Source organism: Panicum hallii, chromosome 5 (assembly GCF_002211085.1).
Source record: "Panicum hallii strain FIL2 chromosome 5, PHallii_v3.1, whole genome shotgun sequence".
Classification (NCBI taxonomy): Eukaryota; Viridiplantae; Streptophyta; class Magnoliopsida; order Poales; family Poaceae; genus Panicum; species Panicum hallii.
In genome coordinates, this window is record NC_038046.1 from 13,542,485 (window position 1) to 13,566,496 (window position 24,012).

The 24,012-nt window shown below is 51.3% G+C and overlaps 2 protein-coding genes across 2 annotated transcripts; both read left to right on the plus strand.

The window, feature by feature from the left end:
- Positions 1–8,175: 8,175 nt before the first annotated feature.
- On the plus strand, positions 8,176–10,463 carry LOC112894078 (pathogenesis-related genes transcriptional activator PTI6-like). Its single transcript, XM_025961673.1, has one exon. It carries the CDS (start codon positions 9,221–9,223, stop codon positions 10,160–10,162), a length of 942 nt encoding a protein of 313 aa, XP_025817458.1. The 5' UTR covers positions 8,176–9,220; the 3' UTR covers positions 10,163–10,463.
- An 11,277-nt stretch (positions 10,464–21,740) lies between these two features.
- LOC112894409 (inorganic phosphate transporter 1-11-like) lies at positions 21,741–23,534 on the plus strand. The gene is made up of 2 exons (XM_025962110.1): positions 21,741–22,912; positions 23,003–23,534. The coding sequence occupies exons 1-2, from the start codon at positions 21,741–21,743 to the stop codon at positions 23,532–23,534; spliced, it is 1,704 nt and encodes a 567-aa protein (XP_025817895.1).
- The last annotated feature ends 478 nt before the right edge of the window (positions 23,535–24,012 follow it).

A 24,012-nucleotide genomic window follows, 5' to 3' on the forward strand; every position in this document is an offset into this window, starting at 1 on the left:
CCGGTGGTACCTTGTTACAGATTTCATCCCGTTCAATGTTCTTGCAGGCTTGCAGCCCTCTGGCATCACCATACGGGGGCAGACTGGTACTATCAAATCTGGATGCCGGAGCAAAGTGAAGCCTGAGAACGAGCCGTGAGAAAGGAAGCAAGACCCACAGTACCGTCACGCTAAGCCCTACCCAGGCCCAACTTTTGGGATGGCCCGGCTTGATGAGAGCGAGAAAGAAAGAAAAAAAGTGGAGGGGATGGGAGGGCATGCATCTGCCTTCGTCTGCAGGGACGACTGTGCTGCGCTGCAGCCTTGCGACGGAGTCAGTGTGGCCTCCGGTGTCCGGGCAATAATACCGGCGGCACGGGCGCTGTTGGTGGTTGCGGCACCCCAGAAATGAGCCGGTAATCATGCCGCGCTCACGTGGCTACGCCCGCGCACGGCCCTCCGTTCCGTCGCCCTGCAGCTTTCACTACCGGTGGCGTGGTGGTGGAGTGGAGTCCGGTGGGCCGTGGGCGTGCGCAGCGTACGCGCCGGCCGGCCGGCGGCGGAGATCGATCTCAGCTCCTCCAGCCGTGGTCAGGCGGGTTTGGTGAGCCGGGCCCCCGCCGTGCGGTCTGGAGGTCTCCTGGACAGGACGGCAGGCGTGGGGTCCGGAGGAGGAGGGGACGCCCGGGCCGCAGCTGCAGGGCAGGGTACTCCATGGCTTTTGACATTCGATCATCGCCAAACGGAGATGCAGATGCAGGTGGTCAGGTCATGGGCTCGGCAGCAGCGCACTCTCCTCGTCGGACGCTGTACCGCGAACTACCATCACCTCGAACCCTCGATCCAAGACAGTTGATGCGAGCACGAGAGAGGAACTACTAGAAGGTAAACACGCCGAGCAGGAACTCCGACCTACTCCTCCGGTCATGCCAAGCCAGTGTAACGCGGCCGGCGAGGTGCCACTCCTGCTTGCTCTACACCGTGGGAACGGGTCACGGTTCCAGAAAACGAATTGGCAACTTTCGCCTGCCCCCTTCGGCCCCTCCCCTGGTCGGGTAGGTGGTGAACCAATCAGGCCAGCGCCGACGCCGGGTTTCGATCGCGGCCAGGTAGGTCGACGAGGTTGACGCGCCCCCCATCCCTTTTGGTCGGTTTCAGCGAGTACGTTGCGTCGTTGACAACCGGCCCTCACGCAGACAGACAGTACTAGCAAAATTCCCTTCGCACAGGATTGCAATACTCGTAGCCATCACAGGATTGGATTGCCAATTCTGCGCTTCACCGCCATTTTCTAAAGGGAAAACGCAGCGTTCCAAGTGTCCGCCGATCCCAACACGAGGAAAAGAAGCGGCCCGCTCTGCTGCGGCGAGGGCCGAGGAGGACAGGAAGCGGCTATCCCGGTGTGCGCTGCGCCGCCCGAGAGACGAGGACAGGAGCGGGCAGCCGGCAGCGCAGCAGGGCGGAACAGGACGAGCACCGCCCCCGCAGACCACGCGACGGGCGCGCGCGACCCATGCCCGTGCCCCGGGCCGGACGCAGCGCAAGGCTCCAACGGGAACGGCGCGCGCTGCCCAATCCACCAGGCAGACCACCACCAATCGACGCGATGCGTCCGCCCCCTCCTCTGCGCGCGTGAACGGTGAATCCGTTGCGGTGGTGTCGTGGCTCGAGCTTCGAGCGCTCGCCCCGCCCGGTGCCCGGTTGCTCTGCCCGCGGCGCCAATTTGGGGGCGGGGCGAGCCAGGCCAGCCTATCACCGCCGCTGCCGCTACCTGCCACGCGCGCCGGTTTTTGTTAGGGAACGGCTCCCGACGCTATCTGCTGCTGCCGCCTGCCGTTGGTGTCGGGCACTCTGGTCGCCCGTGCACGGCTCTGGACCAACGCCTGAACGCCGCCGCTCGATCGGCTCTGAGCTCTGCGTCCGCCCGGCTGCGCGCAGCTCTTTCCCAATGGCGTCAGCAGACTCGCTACGGCTCACTCCCCATTCGCCCGTGGCCCGGCCCGAGGTAACGGAAAGTACTCACGGGACACCAGAGCGCAGCGCACACCCAGCGCCTCTCTTCTGCACAGCGAGCGGTCCACGCATGCCGCCGAGCTTGGCCGTAGCTGCTGTACCCGGTCAGGCGGTCAGGCCAGCCGCACAGCAGCGAAATGTGAAAATATCTACTTTTGGAGTGGTAGCTTCAACCCTACAAGTAGTAGCTATCATGTCATCTCGATTGAGATTTTTTTTTTTTGAAAAGGGATTGGGGGAGACTTTTCTCCCTGATGCTCATCGAGACTTGAGATGGGCTCGATTAGGTGAATCATGATCAAACTCCGGCGTGTGTCCTTGTGCCGTGATGTAGGTGCAAGTGCAGCAAATAGGAGTGTGCGTGCCATCCGTCGTGTCCATTTGCCAACATCCTGAAATCGTTGGTAGGCGTGTACTCATCTGAAACAAATTTGGGAATTCTTGAGGTGGTCCGAGATGGGACTTCCTTGCGCTCATTATCAAGACCGACGCCCAAGTGTTGCTCTCCAAGATGAGTCATCTGAGCAAAGAGCTCTTTTTAGGGAGATTTTACAGTTCGGATGGTGATCGGTATTAGCTCATGTTTGGATCCGTACGCTAATAGGTGAAAGTGCAAAATTTTAGCATTAGCTCATCCAAACGGGAATGCTAATGGGATGGGCTAAAATTCAACCAAGATTTAAAAACTTTAGCATGTGTATACGTGCTAATATATGTCAAAATTTAGCACTCAACTTTAATTCCTCCAAACATACCCTTATTTAATGTAAAAAATCACACAGCATAAATATCTGGATTAATTCCTTTGGCCATCAGCCGCATCAAGATATCCGTACACACGTGCCTATTTTTACAGTGCGGTTTTTTACCTTATGGACTTTAAGCGGTGATTAACAACACCTTTTCCTTGCTCATAAATGCAGGGCTGAAAGTATCCAAGGAAGAAAAAAAAACATACACTAAACTTTCCCGAGCACTTCATTGAAGATTGATGAAACTTTTTACTAATAGCACTTCATTGAAGATACACTACTCCTAGCAGGAGAGTAAGCTTCTGCACAAAGGTCATTACATGAAGCACTGTACCGATCGAGCACATAACACCCAAATTAAAAGGCTTTAGCTGCCAAGATCTGGGGCGCGCTCGAGATCCGTGGTAAATTTACTTGCCCTATGGTACGGTACACCGCTTCTTCTTCAATAACTAATCTGCGCGGTAGGGATGGGAGAGTTCATGCACGTATGGTATGGGCACGGATCGGAGCTAGTGAGGCGGGACTGCAGGAGCGCAAGGATTTAAAATGCAGTTTAAAATGTGCTAAAGCCGGAGGATGTACGGATGGGCAGCGGAAGGGCCACCATACCATACGGTCTGTCCCCTTTTGAAGTGTGCAGTTAAGGTGCCGTTTGGCATGGCTTCATCTAAAATAGCTGCGCTAGTAAAGTTAAAACCAGTGAAGTAAAAAAATTGGCTTCATCCGTCTTCTAGTTCATTTTAACACGGGTTTATAAAACGAATTCACGCTACAGTATCTCGATTTGCGTAAAATAGGTGAAGCTGAATCTAAGAAAACATGTCAAAATTAAAGGTAGCTCGAACCAAATTTGATTGAATTGGCAGGGACCTCAAAACCGTAGCAGAATCCAACAGAACGAATGTATGCATGGGTCAGTGTTGCGTGCGTACGATTACGAAGGAGTTCAGGTATAGAGTAGCCTATAACTATAATAATCTGCTACCGGCGGTGGGCCTGGCTGGGCTCACTTTGTCAGCCAGTGGTTCTAGGGTACTCCCGGGTTCCTCAGCTAGCAGCGAGTACTAACTTAACATGGCTTAGCTCTGGATAAAGAAAGGCCGGACGGTCGCCCAGGCCTGCGTGTGCCACGCGTGGTGGGAGGTGGAGCCCTGGTCGCCACTCGCCCATCATCAGCTCATATAACTAGAGAATAGGGACAGGCGGCCTTCTTCCTAATCTTCCTGCTGTCCGCCGGTGCTAACCTTGACCGTCCTGTATGGAGTATCCTATTGCAGCAAGCTCCAAAAGGACAGCTAGCCAGGGAGCTACTGCTAGTAGGGATCCTACGACGAGTAGTCTGGCGCAGCTGCTCCGAAGCTAGTGTGCATGCACACTTGTGGCTTGTGGGGCTGGTAAACAAGCGCTTTCTGCGCGAGCGTGTGCCTCGTCTCTCGGCACGAATTGAAGCAACCGGACATACGCGAAATGTGCAGCAACACATACTGGTAGAGACAATGGACATAAATCTTGCATGCAGAGAGAAAGCAACACGGGCACACTGCGAAGAGATTAAGAATGAATCCTATCAGGCTATCACTACTTCCCCTTTCCAAGAGCATCGTCGTTCAGATCCAAATTACGGCATGCAGGTAATTGCTTCGGCCGTAAGCATATCCTCACTTGTTGGTCGTCGATCTCTGACGATGATTGTGTTCTCGCTCAGTCAGCAGCTCTCGCGCCAGGCAGATGGTCGACCGATCGGGCGTGCACATGCTGTAGAAGGCAGGCACGTACGTAAAAGCGGGCGTGGAACGTACGTGGCCGAGATAAGGTCCGCCACCACGCGTAATAAACAACAAAGAAAAGGGAAAGCGTACGTACGGGGGGCGCAGCTATGGCCCAGTGTACGTTGAGGCAAGCTCGGGCCTGCAGCTGCAGCTGCAGCAGCGTCCTTTATAAACTCTTCTGGAATCTGAACTAATTAAGCACCGCGGCATGCTCGCCATGTGAGCCGGCCCCGGGCGTCCACGCGAAAGCTAGATGAGAGCGAGGGCGCCGCAGCCGGCAGCGCCCTCTCACCAGTCCCCAGCCGATGGACACACGGCGGCACACGTGTGTGGCCTATACGTGCACCGCACGGGGGTCGGGGGGCACGCGCACAGGATGCGGTGGACCTGGGGCTCACGTGCACGGAAAAGATACATCTCCGGGACGACGCCGCCGCGGCGGTGGAGCGAGCCCTGCACTGCAAAACCCCAAACCTGCAGATCACCGCCCCGCCCGGCCATCCGGTCGGCCGGCCGCGTACGTACGCATACCAGTCTAACCATCGTACCGACTTTTCTCTACTATATAGTTTTTTTAAAAAATTTCTTCGCATTTCCTTGCTTATTTGGACACTTTATTTATTTTCACCCCTAGCCAGCAAGTCGTTTTCTTTTTCGTTTTCCGGCAAAGAGCAGAGTACTTTTTTTTGGAGGGCAACAAACAGCAGAGTTTTGTCGTGCTAGAGGCAAGGCTGCTGCAGTACGACGACACAACAGCTGCTTGCTAAGCCGCCCACGACGATGAGCCCTGGACCGGAACTGCTGCGAGCCTACCAATGACCCAAGAGCCATGCATGGCCGTAGACAGCTTCAGCAGCAGTGTCACCGCTGAGTCACTCCAGATGCGTACAAGCGGGTCGGATTGTAAATTGCGTTGGCTGGACAGTGTCGGACTAAAGAAATCGAGCGGATTCTAGGCGCCCAAAGGCTAAAGCGACCCACGGCACCACCCGCAGGCAGGCAGGCAGGCATGCATGTGTTCGAACTGCACGCAGTTGCGGCTAGCTAGTATAGTATACCGGCCGTGCACGCTCGCCTGAATTCAAACGGGGGACCGTACCTTCCGACGAATATACAAGACAAATAAAGCAAACAAAGATCTCTCTGAGCTTAACTATTGGGCTATTGGAGTGTGCTCACGACGTGGGTGCTCCGCGTACAAAGATGCAAGTGGGTATTTTTTGCCAGCTAATTAATTACGATAGCATGCTATTTTAGTTAATTTCAACTCTCAAATAATTTAAAAAGAATGTCATTCTAGTTCATTTTAATCAACCTTTTGAATTGATTCAATGATCTAAAATATATATAATTTGCATTCCTATCCGCGTATGTTTCCCTTGCCTCCAAAATTCTCTGCTTACCGCCCGTTGCTAGGTGCTTGACCTTGACTATGAGTTTGGTTTCAAACGCTCAGAAACTAAGAAGTGAATTGCATGCCGACATTTTTTTTATACAAGCTGGACTCTCGAGCTGAACGTGCAAAGCGAACCATAAAAGGCAACCGAGACACTTCAGATACGCTACGCCATTTCATCTGAAGTACGTACAAAAACAAGAAACACCCGTTGGCCACAGTTAGCAGGGCATCCCATGTCTGTATCTCACTGTGATTATAAAAATCGGTTAGAAAATCACTATGAGATCCAAAAACCATTTATGATTGGCTGGATTATAAAATTCCAACCAAATTACACCGTCTCGCGCCCCCTCAATCCTACTATTTTAAAAATCATAAATACGACCAACCCCTGCCTTTCGTCATCTCGATTCTCCTTTTGCTAACGAAAATGGAGTACATGTGCCTCCTCAACAAAGATATGGGGAAGTGGTGATGTGACAAAGTTGTACAATAGAGTTCACCAAAATTGCCCGGAAGTACATCAAGTTTAGCGTAGATAGATGTGAGTGACGCGCTGGCGCTCCCCCCCACAGCGAGACAGATGTATAAATAACTTAAACTTGGCGCAAGCACATCATGTGTGCTGCTTTGTGTTCAATCGAAACTTGATCCCACAAAACTTGTTGTTCCAGTAGCTAAACTCTCAGTTTCTTTTTTTAAAAAAGCTTTCTTGATTGAGTACCGATTTCTAATGCACTTCAACCATGCGAAGCCCGATATAAGAAGTTAGATGATGCATCATAACCATAACATGATTTTCAGAACCTCACTAACTCAGACGATAGAGTGCAGCTGTACAAGAGTGCTTTGGTGAAGAGCCAGCCATTCAACCCACTCGACCGAGTTTCGACGAGTGCAATTTGGTGGAGAGCAACAGCAATCAGCCAATCGCGCGCACACTCAAAACGAGCTTCTATCAGAGGTTTGGGCAGGAGGAAGACGCGGCCTCGACCTGAAAGGCTGGATGTCATGTCCTGCGCGAGAAAAATACAAAGCCCAGGAGCAGGAGCACCGGCGGTCGTCTCGTCGTCGGGTCCTGGCTGATTAGCGCCAAACACGCAGGGCGTGTTGGTTCAGTTTAATTAATAAATCGATCCGGGTCAGAGGCCCCTCTGCTCTGACGCCGGTGCTCCGCCCGACGATTTGACCGGCCATTTCCTTCCCTCCCCCGTCCTCGGCCACGACCGACCGCCATCACGTGCCGCCCCACCTCCCCTCTCCCGCGCCCCGATGGCCGCGCGACCCCACCACCCCCGCGCGCGCCCGCAGGGCCCCTCCCGTCACGCGGCACGCGGCGACTGGCCGGGGCCGCCTCCCGCCCTGGCCCCAGCGCTCAGCGGGGGTGGAGACTGGAGAGGAGCAGCAGGACCACGCGCGTCTCCGTGCAAGCGGCCCAAAAATATCGCGACGGGACGGGGAGCGCGTAGTCTTTAGACGGGAGCGCGCGCGCGCGAAGCAGTGGTATGGCAAGGACTGAGCGCACGGGCGCAGACAGGCGCAGGGGGTGGCGGCTTCACGATCCGCCGCCCGCGCGTGATAATTACCGAGCGAGCCGCCATCAGCGCCGCGTCGAAGGAGAACCCACCCATGACGGACGCCGTTACGGCCGCGCTTAACGTGCCCCGAACAGCCGGAGAGCCGTCGTCAGGGCGCGCGGCGGCGTTACCTTGCCCTGTACCTGGCGTCCCCGAGATCCTGCCGTAACAGTGGCGCACGCGCCGGGACCGAGCCGGCGCCGGCGAGCCGTGCACGCGCTGGCGCCGCGACTAGCTGTGGGGATATATACGGTGTGGCGTTCAAACGGGCGCCCGCTACCTGAGTCAAAGCGCAGTACAGAGCAGTGCAGTGGCGCCCCCATGCGATGCGCCCGTCCCCGCAGCGTCCGTGGCCAGCTTCTTCCACCCACTTGCGCTGCAGGCCTGCGCACCAGCGGCCACCGTGCCAGCCCGGCCAAACATGGCTGCAGCAGCCTGCACGGCGCAGAGACGCAGAGCAGGCAGCGCAGCGCAGCTGCGCAGGCTCGTGGAGTTTTACAGCCGCTGAGCTACAGGCTGGTAATTCAATGGGGAACTTGAGCATCGAGCGAGCGAATGGCCGAGCGAGCGAGCGGAGGGCGGGGGTTGGCGGTAGCAGCAGCAGCACGTAGCAGGACGCCTCGGGGCGATTAATCTGGGCGGCGCGGGATTTGAAACGGAACCCAGCCCGTAAACCCAGGCAGCGGGAGTAAATGCGGCTGGCGGAAGGGGTTAACCGGCAGGCTTTAATTACAGTTGCGGCCAGAGGTTTTCACCCAAACAAAAAACCACCGCGCGGAATCGGGCGTGGCTTCCAACCGAGGCTGTCGGGCCGGGGGATCCTATAAGAGCGGCGGGTGGACAGCGGTAACCAAACCCCCCTCACCATCTCCACTCCCCCCAAAAACCTCCCCAAACCCCCAGAAACTCCCATCCCGTCAATTGCTCCACTCCTCGGCCTCCACCTCACGTCGCCGCCACCGCCACCGCCGCCGCTTGGCTTCTCAAGGTCTCCGCTTCCTCCTCGTCTTTCCACCACGCCCACGCCGCTACTGCCACCTCCCTTCCTCTCCGACCTTGTTCTTCGCGCTCTATCTATTCGTTTCTGCGTATCCCCATTCCACCACTCCTCCAGCTTCTTCTGTTCCTTCCAGCTCCAAGTACGAGTAGCACACACCGAGAGGGAGGGGAAGAAGCTCCTCTCCCTGTCCTCTCGTCGAGGAGTCACTAGTCAGCCACCGCTCGTTCTTTTTCACGGAGCTCGAAAACCGTTAGTGGTAGTACCCCGGAGTGGGCCGCGGCTGCTGCGTGCCCCTGCGCCGGTACGAACGCGGCAGGGGAGACGACGGGGCGCGGGTTTACTGCTGCTGCCTCTGCTTTCAGCTACTCAAGCTGCTGCTGCTGCTGCTCCTCCTCCTCCATTTCCGCTCCTCTTTTTAAAGAGCCCGTCTTTACTGCGGCCACTCCTCCCTCCCTCTTCTCCTTCCATCCCCACCGCGCCCGCCCGCCTTCCTTCCTGCTCGCCTCCCTTCCGTCCCTTTGCTCTTTATTCCCCTGCCGATTCGCGGCGCAGGAGGGAATCCGCCCGCCCGGCCGCTCCGATCGCCCTGCGGCTTCCTTTCCTGCTGGGGTCAGGGCTGCAGGGGCTGCGCTCGGTTGGGTTTCTGGTTTCACCCTTGTGCCATCCATCTTAAAGCCGCAGGGGTTTAACGCCCGGCCGCGGGGAGATTTCCGTGCTGCCTGCGTGCCATGTCGCGGTCGCGCACGGTGCGGATCTTCTGGGACGACCCCGACCTGACGGACTCCTCCGGCGAGGAGGAAGGGTGCGGCGCCCGGAGGGTCGGCAGGATGGTCCGGGAGCTGCCGCCCATGGCGGTGGCCGCGGCACCCGCCGCCCCCACGCCGGAGCAGTGCAGCGCCGGGGACGGCGACCGCGGGAGGAGGCTCGGCGGCGGCGGCGGCGTCCCTGGCGCGTGCAGCGGCGGCGCGCGGCGTCGGCTGGCCAAGGGCGGCCCCGGCGCGACGAGCACCAAGTTCCGCGGCGTGCGGAGGCGGCCGTGGGGCAAGTTCGCTGCGGAGATCCGCGACCCGTGGCGCGGCGTGCGCGTGTGGCTCGGCACCTTCGACACCGCCGAGGAGGCCGCGCGCGTCTACGACACCGCCGCCATCCAGCTCCGCGGGCCCAACGCCACCACCAACTTCGCGGCCGCCCAGTCCGGCACCGGGGCCGCCCAGGACGCGGACCCGGACCCGGCGACCCCCGGGTATGAGTCCGGCGCCGAGTCCTCCCCCGCGGCGTCGTCCCCGACGTCCGTGCTCCGCAAGGTCCCGTCCCTCTCCTCCCTCGCGGAGGACTACTCCAAGGACGACTCCGACGCCGCCCCGTGCGAGCCGGCCGCCGCCGAGCGCTTTAGTCTGGCCGTCCTCGAGGAGGAGGCGCTCGGCGAGTTCGTGCCCTTCGAGGACGCGCCGGTCTACGCCACCAGCGGCTTCTGGGACATCCGGCCCGACGCGGGGTTCCTCTACGCGGAGCCGTCGTCGCCGGAGGCGTCGTGGAACACCGCCGCCTACCCCGCCTCGTCCGGCGAGGCGCCCAGCTGGGCCGCGTCGTCGCCGGCGACGCAGGAGAACGACTACTTCGAGGACCTGCGCGACCTCTTCCCGCTCCACCCGCTTCCCGCGATTTTCTGAAACGGACGACGCGGCTTCGCTCGTTCTTCGTCTACCGGGCTGCTTCCTTTTTGGACGTCGAGAGTGTGGTGTGCCGTGCGTGCCTGCTGCCTGCGCGCACCGTGGTGTAGTACTTTGTACTCCTTTTGCCGTGCCGTGTTTTTGTCGTGTCGATGAGTGAGAAAGCGTAACATGCCGCCGATGAGTACGTAGTAGAGTTTTGAGGTGCCGGTACGAGTCCGTCTACTCGCTAGTGTATGGAGAGAAGTATCGTAAAGTGTTTTTGCTGTGCCGTCAGATTTGTATGCAGCCACTGTACTTGCACTGCCCGCCTCCTTCGGAGAGTACTTACGCCGCCCTCGTTTTGGCAACGAGCATGCGCAGCCATTGGCCATGGGGGCGGCGTGGTCCAGGCTCGCCGTGCTCGGAATGGGGAGGCCATGATGCGGTTGCGCGCAAAGTCGGGCGGCCTCGCGGTGGCCGACGGGGGTCCCGCCGCGGCGCCGCGCCATGAGTGGCGCGATCGCCCGCCCGATCCGACGGGGCCGACCACCGCGGAGAACCACCACCGACCGACCGACCGCGCGCGCTGGCGCGGGCTCGCGCGACGGAGCCGGCTGCGTACTCCGTCCTCGTGTCCGGCAGGGCCGAGGCTTCCCTCGCAAGGAACAGGCACGTTCGAGTCCGCCGAGGGACGGGCGCGCGCGGCGCCTACCGGTTCGTGCCGTAGCACCGTACGCACGCACGCCGCGCGCCCGTGAATCCTGTGACTCGGGCAGGAGCAGGCGCGCCGGGGGATTGAATGCGCGCGGGCGCGAGGCGCAGCGGCAGCGGTGGTCCTGGCTGCTGCTGTGCGGCCGGCTGCTCCCGGGTCCTTCCTGATGAGGGCGGTCGTCCTCGCAGGCAGGCCCACGACCACGTCGCGCCCCGGAACGGGAACACGTACGCGGCGGCGAGCAGTGACCACACGGGGAAGACACCACAAGAGATAAGAGGGGAAAGGCGGCAAGGGGTGAGATCTGAAACGTACGTGGCGCGGGAGGAGGAGGACAGGCCGCGGCGCGGCGTGCCGCCGGGTGCCCGTCCGCGACATGTGCAAAAAAAAAAAAATCGAGCCGCGGCCCAGAGAGCTCATAGCTGCTCGCCGCCGCCGTCGTCGTGTGGCGGTGGGTGGGCCGGCTCGACCTGCCCAGGCCACGGTACGGCGGGCTGCGGCCAGAGACTCCGCAGTGCTCCGTGGGCTCCATTGTGCATGTCCGCGGAGAGACGTGGTGGCACTGTGCAGGCAACATGTTGCGTTGCGTTGCCTTGCCCGTGCCGTGCCACCGCCCCGTCGTGTTGCGGCTGCACCTGCACGCGTCGACGGGGCTCCCTCCCTGCATTGGTGGACGGGTGGGGTGGGTACCCGTCTAGCTAGTAGCCCTCAAGTCCTCCCTGTAGGGCGAGGGCGCGGGCGCGGGCGCGCGACGCACGCCGCGATACTGTGCAGGAGAGAAGGGGAGCAGTGGCCGCGGTCGGGGAACCGGTACCACCAGCACCAGCAGCGCCAGATCGATCCATCGGTGGTCGCTGCTTCCTTCGAATCTGCCTTCAGATTTACTCCACCACCAGTCCACAGTGCGTGCGTGCCACAAATCCCACGTGCTCCTCAGCAGCTCCTGCGATTGCCAGGCCTTCTATTTCCCCCGGAGAGAGGAGATCCGGCCCTAGCAAAGCGCTTTGAATAAGTCACGTGCATTTTCACTTTCCCCGTATTATTCGCTCTAAAAGTTACACATATATATGCTTGCATTTCGAATGACTTTTAATATGATATTGATTGTTTTTTAGCAATTGATGGTATATTGTGAGAGAAAAATGATAGTCGAAGCACATCATCACGAAAGACTTTTTAAACCATAATATCCCTAATAAAAACGAACGGGTGGAGAACTGTAGTTTTCTACTGCATCTTTCAGCTTCTCAAAATTATATGTCGGTTACTAAGTGACTAGAGTCTAGAGAGCGTGGACTTGTGTATTGGGTGGAAATTGCGCAATATAATGGTCCACTTTTCTTTCAGAATCCACAACTGGCAGATGATGCTATTGGGTACTTGAACTTGCACCAACCGGATAAAAATAAAGATTGCACCAGATGGAAGAAAAGGATAGGTTTTTTTGAGGGCGAAGAAAAGGATAAGTTACCGCAGAAATAATACGAAGAATGCATCGAGGCATGGCCCGATAGCATTTGTTACAAATGGGCCTAATTGTACGTAATTAGCAGACTGATAGATTCAGCCCAGGTTCAGCCCAAACATAGCATGTGTCAGCTGATGGGCCGTTCACGCGTTTTCCGGTGGTTTTTGCCAGCGTTCTTGCACGAGTTTTTTTAAAAAAGGATAAAAAAAATTCGAAAAAGGGAGCCGGATGGGAAAAATTTTAAAAATGGGTACCTCCCGCCCGATCAACGGGCGGGAGGTCCCAAAGTTATTTGCAGGCCCCTCCCGAGGGCCTCTTCGCGAATAATTTTCTTATTCGCGAAGAGGCCCTAAGGCAGGCATCCCGCCCGGCTAGTGGGCGGGAGGTGGCCCTAGTTATTTATTTGTTATTTTTTGTTGTAATTTATATTTCACAAACTATTTAAAATTTAGATTTTTTTAAATACAAAATTTATTCGCCATACTCTTTTGTATACATAAAAAAAATTAGTTCAATTTTACGAAGAAGATTACGGTATCTAAAACTCGTATGAAGATCATTAAGCGATAACGTTTTGCAACGTAGAAACCCAACGCGACAAATATTACACATGAGCAAACAACGCGCAAATAAAATTACAACTAAATGATGCCTGATGACGTAGTAGCACTCCATCGCCGACGTCTCCCTCTTCTTGATGCAACCGGAGGTCTTACATCTGTAGCATCACCTGTAGGGCCAGCTTCAGCAGAACTGGGCCAGCATCATTGTTTGGACAACATTTATACGTGTGTCCAATCTGATTACATGCACTGCAGCGCTGTATTCTCGGACGGAGCTCTGACTCATCCATATCATTACGAATACGCCGTGTTTGACGGCACACTCTCTTAACCCGAGCTGATCTTGAGTCTAGAATATATATCACAGGATTCGCTATCTCAGTGAACGGTCCAACCATACGGAACCCATAGATCTCATACTGCCAGGTGCTGGCAATTGTCTCCTTTCTGAAGTAATGGGACACATATGTATTGACAGGATGTCCAATATCCGCACAAGCAGCCATTACATGGGAACAAGATACGTAAAGCAACTTTGCCCTCATGCATGAGCAACAACAAGTTCCATCAAATTTAAGAATGCACTCCTTTACAGGAGTTTGACGTCTCATGTCACGTCGTGCTCTGTCTTTGGGAGCTACCTCAAACTTGAGCTCCTGTGTACCACATTGCCGTACGTGGTGTAGCTGGGCGCTAGCTGCCTTCTTAGTCATATATTCTGTCATCATTTTCCTAAAATATCTGTCAGGATCTTGCATGAATGCCTGATTTTTAGTGAACCGATCTCTAAAGTAATCGGTACACCCGCGGACGATGAATTCCACAATTGCAACCAGTGGAAACCCACGAACACCTCGCAGCACCCAATTGTAAACCTCGGCGAAGTTGGTGGTCATTATGCCGTACCTTACACCATCGGTATCGTAAAGAAACGCCCACTTCTCCTTCGGTTCATTCTTAATCCACTCAGAAAAGATTTTCACCGCTGACCCAAACCTTCTGCGAGTACTTGCAGTATCTGTTGGCAAAGGACACAAAGCCTCTGCTTCATCCTGTGCAGTTCTGTTTTTGCTGCGTCCTCGCTTCTTTTTTTCCCGGTCAGTTCATCAAGTTTCTGCCACTGCTTGTTAAATTTTTACTGATTTGTTTCATTGCATAGCCTCTTGAACATATCCATAAGGTGCTTGTTCTTGAATTGTCTGAAAAAGTTTGCACCGATGTGTCTTATGCACCACCTATTGCGAACATCATGCCACTTGGGCGGCTCTCCGGTCTCCACACACCCCTCCTGCAAATCTAGTATTGCCCTCAATATGCCGGCGTGACGATCATTAATCAGGCAGACATTTTCCTTATCCCGAACGACTGCAAGCTTAACCCATTTCAGGAACCAGTACCAACTGTCTGTGTTCTCACTCTCAACAAAAGCAAAAGCAACAGGAAGCAATTGATTATTTCCGTCCACTCCAATAGCTGTCAGCATTTGCAATCTATACTTTCCTGTGAGTAATGTCCCATCGATGCACAGGAGAGGTCCGCCGTGTTGGAATGCGCTAATGCATGGACCCAAGCTGAAAAAGACCCGCTGCAATATGTAGGGCAGACCTTCTCCTCTGTCTAGCCATTTCAGGTCATAATAGCTTTCAGGATTTCTCTGACATAGAACGGCCAGCAATCGAGGAATATTATCATATGCAGCCTCGAACGTACCGAACCTCATCTCCAACACCTTCTGTTTTGCACTCCATGTCTTGCTGTACGAGATGGTATACTTGTAATTTTCCTAAATATGCGTGATAATAGACTTTGGTTCAAATGACATGTTCTCTATTATCATCCCGTACATCTCATTTGCGATGCATTGCGATGTAAGGTTGCAATGGGTCTTCTGCACCCCCGGCAAATGACAAATGTGCTGAGTGACAATTGAGCATTCCCAATAATCTTTTCATTTACCATTATAGGCATGCACCCGCCACAGACAGCCCTCCTTCACACATACCACATCGTACTTACGAGATTTGCACTCGACTGTTTTAAACTCTCGCATAAGAGAGAGAGACCAACACTTAACAGCTTCCTTCACCTCTTCAATTGAGTGGTACCTTGCACCCTAGATAATTTCATTCTCCCTGCAATCTGAAGGCACGCTAGATCCGTCATCTACGACAAGATGACTGAAGTCGCTGCTTACCCATTCTTCAGGCACATCATCATCATCATCAGACAAATCGGCATTCATTGCTTCATCCAATTCACGTTCTTCGTCTTGCAGCTGTTCAACAATAAAAGGTATGTTCGCACCCTCATCAGCTACGCATTGAGGTGCTGCGGTGCCACCTGCCTCAATATTTGCCTCCTCAACTTCTTCATCAATATTTTCATCCCCCGAAACAGCTGCTTCAATGTTTATCAAAGGGTTCTGGTGCACACTGACAAGAAGTACCAATGGCCATTGCCAATGACTTGCATTTTGCAGATAGGTTAACCAGTCCTCGTTGCTTGCAAGTGGCATCAGCTCCCAGATCAAAGCGTGAGTGGTACGATTTATGACGCACTGAACACTCACAGTGTGTGTCTTCTGATTAATCCTTAATCCCCTCATTAACCAGTTGCATAGGGATTCAAATATCTTCTTGTGTGGTCTGGTAATTTCTCTGATCGCACAGTTAAATTCACTTAAATCTACCCCATTCGGCCCATAAATCACATTTTCTTCTCCATAATATATACTGAAAATACCCTTCTCGGAAGACATATCTGTCAATCATTAATAAACTAGTTATACTACATATTAATACACAACAACCCTAAATTTCAGCGATTCTCACATTATATTTTCCAGAATCTAAACTATTCAGAATATAAATTATACTAAAAACAATTGAAAATCTTAAAAACTATTGAAAACATAACTAACCTAAGAACTATTTCCTAGATTATAGTTATTTCCTAGAATGAGAATATACCTCCAAATCGACGTGTGAACAGGATTTCGCCGCTTCCTCTTCTCTCTTCCTCTCCTCCCTTTCTTTTTTTTTTTCTAGTTTTTGCTGAATAAAATGAAAATTTTGGGGCAAGTGGGGGCTTATATAGCCGGCGGGGGCGGGGAGGGGGGGGGGACCTTCCGCCCGACCAACTGGTGGATGCCCCTCGGCACCACCTCCCGCCCGTTGGACGAGCGGGATGCCCCTGCAGGGACCTCTTCGCAAATAAGATAACTTTCTTATTTGCGAAGAGGCCCTCGGGGAACCTCCCGCCCGCTGGATGGGAGGGAGGTCCCCGGCCCCACGCCTCCCGCCCGATCAACGGGCTGGAGATATCCATTTTTAAATTTTTTCCCATCCGGTTCCCCTTTTCCAAATTTTATTTTCTTTTTATCCCTTTTTTAAAAAAAGTCGTTCTTGCACTGCCCTATTTTTAGCTACTCCCTGCAATATTACTCGCACAGTCGCACTACTGTTGGTTGAGAGTCACAGCATCTCTAATTACACCCTCTACTTCTTGAATGAGGGCTCCCTCTATTTTTTCTCTATTTTTTAAAGGCTTATTTTTTAACCTCAAGTCCAGCAGTAGTCCCTAAATCTCACCCTTTTTCTTTTAATCTAAAGGATGGGACCTATTGTTAGTGGATAGGGGGTTCCCTAGAAACCCTACAGAGACCCTCCAAGAATAAAAGGTGGAGGAAGAGATTTGGAGACCTCCTCAAAATAGGGGGTTTAATAGAGAATCTGCTGAAATTGCTCTTAAAGACCCTGGGGCAGACAGCTCTTGCCCAAGTAGCGTCGCCAGCCGCAAGTGTTCAAAATGAAGGAATCTAGATATAGCCTTCATATGTATATATATATATATAGCCTCAATTCTCATCCTCTGCTATTGCTATGTGATTATTATTGGGATGACATTTATGCTACAGCTTTTGTGCATATGCAATTTCTGATATGAAAATAATTGGGATAGAAAAAAAATAAGTGCTTAGTTAATTTAGTGCCATTCCAATTTTTTCTTTAGTGATAAAATGAGAAAGATCATGGTTTTTGACCTGCCGAGGATAAGGCGGTGAGACTATCATGTCACCTTTGGTACCCAGGAACCCATTGATCTTGTCACCTCTCAAGTCTCAACAGGTGCCAATGCTGTTTATTTATTTTGATCCATTTGCTACCAAAATATCAAGCCGGTACATACTGTGTTCCATTTGTCACAAAAATTAATTATCCTGATTGCAAGTATAATAGCTGAAATCTTGTGCGCAGTAACAAGCTAAGTTTTGAAATAATGAAATAGTTGATTGCAGGTCAAAACACTTTGCATTGTCAATTCAAATTAAAGAAGGCGAAATTTTTAGAGAAAAGCTATGTTTTGAAATCAGCAGCCTTGTTTCCAAAAGTATATCTTTTACACCTCGTCCTTTCCACTAGGTTTAAAATGTATTTTGCTTACTCCCTTTTGCTTACACCTAGTCCAAATTAAACAATTACTATTTAAACTTAATATCTATTACTCATATCTATACTAAATATAAATGCTTCTTGGCTATAATATCTGACAAGCAATAGTACGTTGTTGTTCACTGGCTATTGATGATCCATCTACTTTAGCCACCTTTCCACATTAAAATTGCTAGGAATCTATAACAATTTTCTTTATCATTACCTACGAGCCACATTTTGCTTAGCATACTGGCACATAGATAACTATCATTTGATGGCCTGCAACCTTATTTTTAGATGGTTTTTTGAATTATGTGTACCAGCAATTCAGCGTCCACAAAAGATAGACAAATTTTCTTATGGGTAGATGCTCAAAGATTCCATGGCTAATGTGATATCTGATAAGCCAAAATGATTGATACCTTCTGATGCACCGCACACTTTATTTTTAGATGGAATAGATTATGACAGTCTTATTTTGAATTCAATATGAAATTCTCTTCCGTATATATGCATTCTTTATAATATATATAAACTAGTAAGGTGGCTCACGCAACTAGCGCGAGTAGCTAGTTGTTTACCTTTACTCTCCTATCTTAAATTTTTAAAAGTTCATGCGTACATGCACTTATATTATCTTACGTACGGTTGTTGCATCTTTTCCCATCACGTGCCATGTACGGGCTCTACAAATTTATTGCTGCAACTGGTAAGGTACAACCTTCTTCTTTATGCTCACCATCCTCTATGATCATCGTCACCCTCTCGGAATCTAACTCGTATTAACTTTTTTCACTCCTTTCTGTTAATCATAGTTGTTGCTGTAAGCTAATGCTATTAAATAGATTTTTATTTAGGATTGTTAACATGTTCCCTAAATTGAACACTTATGACCAGTTTAGTAGGATTTTGTCTCCTTCTAAAATTAATTTAGTTTTGGCTTCAATGGTGAAACCACATTTTTGTGGAGCTGAAACCGTTTTAAATTTCTTTTGGCAAAGAAGTTTTTAATGGTAATGTGGCAATTCTATGAACACTTTAGAGCTTGAAGAGGGAGGAGAAGCCAGGTTAAACTATTTTTTGGCTCCTCCTCTGTACTGTAAGTGGTTCTGAGATTTCATATGGATTTCTTGTGTGAAGCCGTTTTATTTTTACCTATTTAGTAGAATTTTATCAAAATTTGTTGGATAAATAATTGGAGAAGCTTCAACAAACACATCCTAATAATCTTCAGGGTTACATATACTATCGTTAAATGTACGGGTGTCTGAGATATTGACAATATGATGAAGAGTATGTCAAGGCTCAACGAATACCATAGTCAAACCACTACTTAGCAACTAATCCATAATGATTTATTTATCACGTTTAATATTTATTTATTTATTTGTAACTCAAAAGCAGAAGCATGCATCTTTCTAATATTTTCCAAATTAATACTGTAATAGAATTGAATGTTAGAAAGTGATAATATAATTGTTGTGACATAAATGTTGAACTCTACAATGTTGGACAACTGCTTAAGCAAACTGCACACATACGTAATTAGGGCAATGGTTAACTCGTTATAAAAGCAACAAAGAAAATTGTACCAGTAGCGGCTATAGCATGAAAATTAGGTACACATGATTTTTATTTAAATGATTTGCTTCCAAATATCAATTAAAATTGAAATACCATTTTTTATTATTTTTCTTATAATTTATTTATTTTATTTACTCGTTATTTACATGGAATTTTTTCCTTCACATTCATGTAGAATATTATAAAGTTTTTTGTTATTTTAGTTTCATGTTAAGGTATATACTAATCATATTGAACGAACTCTTTCGATTAACCTAAACTGTTAGAATAATATAAAAACTAATGTTGTATATATTTTTCTATTAGGATGGCAATTTGAAGTTAAACTTTCAAATACAACTTAAATAAATTTATATGGGCATGGGCTATTTACTTGGATGCTGTTCGAGTGCTTGGCTACTACTGTGGTACGACCTTCTCATCAAGAATGTAGCATTATGTTAGATCTTCATAAAATCCAACAGTGTAAATACTTCTCTTTTTTAAATTAATGTGGGAATTTTTAGACCCTCTCGCCGAACGTAGCGGTTTCTTTTAACATTTCCTTATTAATATAATAGATGTTGTATATATTTTTCTATTAGGGTGGCGATTTCAAGTTAAACTTTCAAATGTAGCTTAAATAAATTTACATGGGCATGGGCTATTTACTTGGATGCTGTTCGAGCGCTTGGCTGCTACTGTGGTACGACCTTCTCATCAAGGATGTAGCATTGCTCATTTTGGCGCCATTGATGTGGTTCTCCTTGTACTTGCGCTGGTTCGTCTTCCGTGCAGGGCGTTGTGGCCTGAAATGGGCTAACAATATCCAACCCCTTGCCTCAACTCACTGATGTCCCTCAGCTTAGTACTGTCTCTCGCGTAACCTTCCATGCCAAAACCCTCCTGCTGTAGCAATGGAAAGTAAAGCATATAATTAGAAGGTATACGATTGGTCCTATTATTCTATTCACCTTTTTTTTTCTTTTCTCCTTATTTTTCTAATCTCCTTATTTTTTTGATTTCGTATTTAGTTATTTACTAATCGTATTTGGCATGGACTCTTTGGTCATGTCCTAGTTTTTCTTAATTTTTAAATTCTAAAAATAGTTATTTATTAATCATATTTGATATGAACTTTTGACTTAGTTTAGACTGTTAGATCTTAATAAAATCCAACGGTGCAAATACTTTTCTTTTTTAGATTAATGTGGGAATTTCTAGACCCTTTCGGTGAACGTGGTAGATTCTTTTAACACTCCTTTATTAATATAATAGATAGATACATGTTCAAACATGTAGCTCATGAAACTATAGCAACACATGCATGCTTTATTAATATAATAGATAGACACATGTAGTATGCGTTGCTATAGTTTCATGAGCTACATGTTTAGGACACATGCATTGCTATAGTTTCATACGCTACCAGGTTTAGGACACATGCATTGCTATAGTTTCATGCGCTGTGTCCCCGCCTCCCCTATAAATTTGTTTCTGTATCAGCAAGGGACCTTGTAGAATTATTCAGTATAGTTTGTTATCAGGCCCAACCTGTCATTTAACAGGTCTTAAATATCTTTTCTATGCAGCCAGATACAGCTTGCTGCCAAGGCCTTGCCTATTACATAAACTAAAGCTGATCTTCCGAAAAGAGGATGCCGCTGAGAATGTTGCCGGCCGGCCAACAACAGCAAATGATGGGAGGCTCAACGGAAAGTTTCGCAGCAAGAAACTCCAAAGTACTTTGCCAAACATAAAAAGGTCATATATCTGAACACCTTGGGTTTATGAGTTTCAGGCTAAGAAGACACTTTGTCTTGGTTCAACGCTATTAGGCAACACAATTAGAAGTAAGGTGTTCAGTGCATGCGTAAGAAGAATTAATCCGTGGTGCTAACCTGCAAAGAAAATAATTCAGTTAAATAACGCATGGGGTGCCTATTAAATTCCCAATGTAACACAGTGCATGAGTTTCGGTTGAAGGATTGAAGCTTAGTTTTACTTGATTTCTTTCTTTGTTTTAAAGTTTTTCTTCATATATTTTTAGATCCTCGTTTGAGGTTTAGAGTCTAAGAACTCTTGTAACTATTGGTTATTGGTTGTATTGTAACTATTGGTTGTAGACATTCATCTGTGAATGTTAAGGCTGGGATTTTCCTTCATTTAAAAAAGTGGTAAATGACACCCTGTTTTTTATCCCTCAAGTTGCGGCAAAAGACAATCGAAAATAACTTGGATATTCTGTGAAAATAACTTGGATATTCTGTTACCTTAGAAACCTGCATCATGATTTATGATTTGGACAGTTGGCCTGAAAGTGTGAGGAAACCTTATGGTGCCCATCGCCAATGGGCAGGCGGCTGACTCGCTGTCGAATATCCTGGGCGAAACGACAGAACCGCTTCTTAGCTGACTACGCGCGTCCTGGCTAGCGACGAGCGATCCCCAGCTGCGGCCTCCCGGCAGATCGCGCGCGCGACAAAACCGCAGGTCCGTTCCCGCCAATCTATCCACTGCCCGACCCATCACGATCCCTTTCCTCGCCAATCTCTCGAGCACCTAGTGACCATGGGGAATATGCTGCCAACCAGCACGAGACAGGGCTGGCCGCGGGCGCGCGAATGACGACGGGCTTCGCCTCGTTGCAGACGCCCCCCCTCTCGTTCATCGACCTTGTGATGGCCTCCCCGGCTCGCACCGGGCGCGACGCCGGCTATAAGAAGAGCCCGGGCGAGCAAGCCGCCAAAGCACCGAGCGCGGATCGATCGAGCTAGCTAGCTGTACTGCCCGCACCCACGGACACCTGCCGCACGTCGTCGGCGCGGGACTCGTGCGTGCGCAGGGCGGCGGCGAGATGGCGGGCGCGGAGGCGGGCGGGGGGAACCTGGCGGTGCTGGACGCGCTGGACTCGGCGCGCACCCAGATGTACCACATGAAGGCCATCGTCATCGCCGGCATGGGCTTCTTCACCGACGCCTACGACCTCTTCTGCATCTCCACCGTCTCCAAGCTGCTGGGCCGCCTCTACTACCCGTACGAGAACATGGACTACGCCAAACTCGAGGACAGCAAGCCCGGCACGCTGCCCATGAGCATCAACAACATGGTCATCGGCGTCGCGCTCGTCGGCACGCTCATGGGCCAGCTCGTCTTCGGCTACTTCGGCGACAAGCTCGGCCGGAAGCGCGTCTACGGCATCACGCTCGTCCTCATGGCCGCCTGCGCCATCGCCTCGGGCCTCTCCTTCGGCAGCTCCGCCCGCGCCGTCATCGGCACGCTCTGCTTCTTCCGCTTCTGGCTCGGCTTCGGCATCGGCGGGGACTACCCGCTGTCGGCGACCATCATGTCCGAGTACTCCAACAAGAAGACGCGCGGCGCCTTCATCGCCGCGGTGTTCGCCATGCAAGGGGTCGGCATCATCTTCGCGGGGCTCGTGTCCATGATCGTCTCGGGCCTCCTCCTGCACTACAACCACGCGCCGTCGTTTTGGGAGGCGATCACCAACGACCCGAACCACGACCCCGTCGCCTCGGCCCAGAAGCCGGCGGCCGACTACATGTGGCGCATCGTGCTGATGATCGGCGCGCTCCCGGCGCTGGCCACGTTCTACTGGCGGATGAAGATGCCCGAGACGGCGAGGTACACCGCGCTCATCGAGGGCAACGCCAAGCAGGCGGCCAGCGACATGGAGAAGGTGATGGACGTGGAGATCCAGGCGGAGCAGGACAAGCTCGCCAGGTACAAGGCGGCCAACGACTACCCGCTGCTGTCGGCGGAGTTCGCCCGGCGCCACGGCATGCACCTCATCGGCACGGCCACCACGTGGTTCCTCCTGGACATCGCCTTCTACAGCCAGAACCTGACCCAGAAGGACATCTTCCCGGCGATGAAGCTGACGAGCGCCGCCAAGGATGTCAACGCCCTGACCGAGGTATTCCAGATTTCCAAGGCCATGTTCCTCGTCGCGCTCCTCGGCACCTTCCCCGGCTACTGGGTCACCGTCGCCCTCATCGACAAGATGGGCAGGTACGCGCGCGCGCCTGCTACTCTTTCTTCTTCTTCGTCTTCTTCGTGGACACACACACACACACATGTATGATGCGTGCACGCATGCAGGTACCTGATCCAACTCCTGGGTTTCTTCATGATGTCCGGGTTCATGCTGATCATGGGCGTCATGTACGAGAACCTCAAGGAGCACAACCACGCGATCTTCGCCCTCTTGTACGCGCTCACCTTCTTCTTCGCCAACTTCGGCCCCAACAGCACCACCTTCGTGCTCCCCGCCGAGCTGTTCCCGACGCGCGTGCGCTCCACCTGCCACGCCATCAGCGCCGCGTCGGGCAAGGCCGGCGCCATCGTCGCGGCCTACGGGGTGCAGAACCTCACGCTCAAGGGCGACGTCAAGTACATCAGGAAGGCGCTCATCATCCTCTCCATCACCAACATGCTCGGCTTCTTCTTCACCTTCCTCGTCCCGGAGACCATGGGCCGGTCGCTCGAGGAGATCTCCGGGGAGGACGGCAATAATGCCGGCACCGGACCCGCCGCTCCCGCCGGCGGCCCGGGGATGGGCGCTGCGGACGTGAGCCGGGACGACAAGATGCCTGTTTCCAGCACCGAGTGGCAGAGCTCCATGCATGCGTGATCGATGATGCCTCCAGGGGACACGTACCAAACTATTTATAGCAGTAGAGCACGTAATAATATTGTTACCGGTTTGAACAGCGTGGGAATTAAGGAGAAAGAATAAGAGCAACTACTTAGATGTTGCCAGCTTCTAGATTGAGAGTGAGTTCCATAGAATTTGAGTATTTGCAAATGGTTGGCTTTGCAAAAAAAAAAAGAGAGGATAAAAATGCATGTTGCCATCTATTTAAGAGTCAAGGGCATCCTGTACTACTTAAATTGTAACTTATGTCAAGTATTCATATGACATTGTACTATGTATTAACATTGTACTATGCGTATTCTTCTCAAGTTAACATCCATCACCTGCATGCTGATCTTGTTTTACAGATAAAAATTGTCAGTTTAAAGGTTTCACATGGATACGTTGGACACGAGATTGTTGTCGGCATCATCAGCATGTAAGTAGAAATCTTGTACTTGGAACTTTTTTCTAC

Coding starts and splice junctions, on each gene's coding strand:
- LOC112894078 (XM_025961673.1), top strand. CDS start 9,221: ATGTCGCGGTCGCGCACGGTGCGGATCTTCTGGGACGACCCCGACCTG.
- LOC112894409 (XM_025962110.1), top strand. CDS start 21,741: ATGGCGGGCGCGGAGGCGGGCGGGGGGAACCTGGCGGTGCTGGACGCG. Junction 22,913..23,002: donor CTCATCGACAAGATGGGCAG/GTACGCGCGCGC, acceptor GCACGCATGCAG/GTACCTGATCCAACTCCTGG.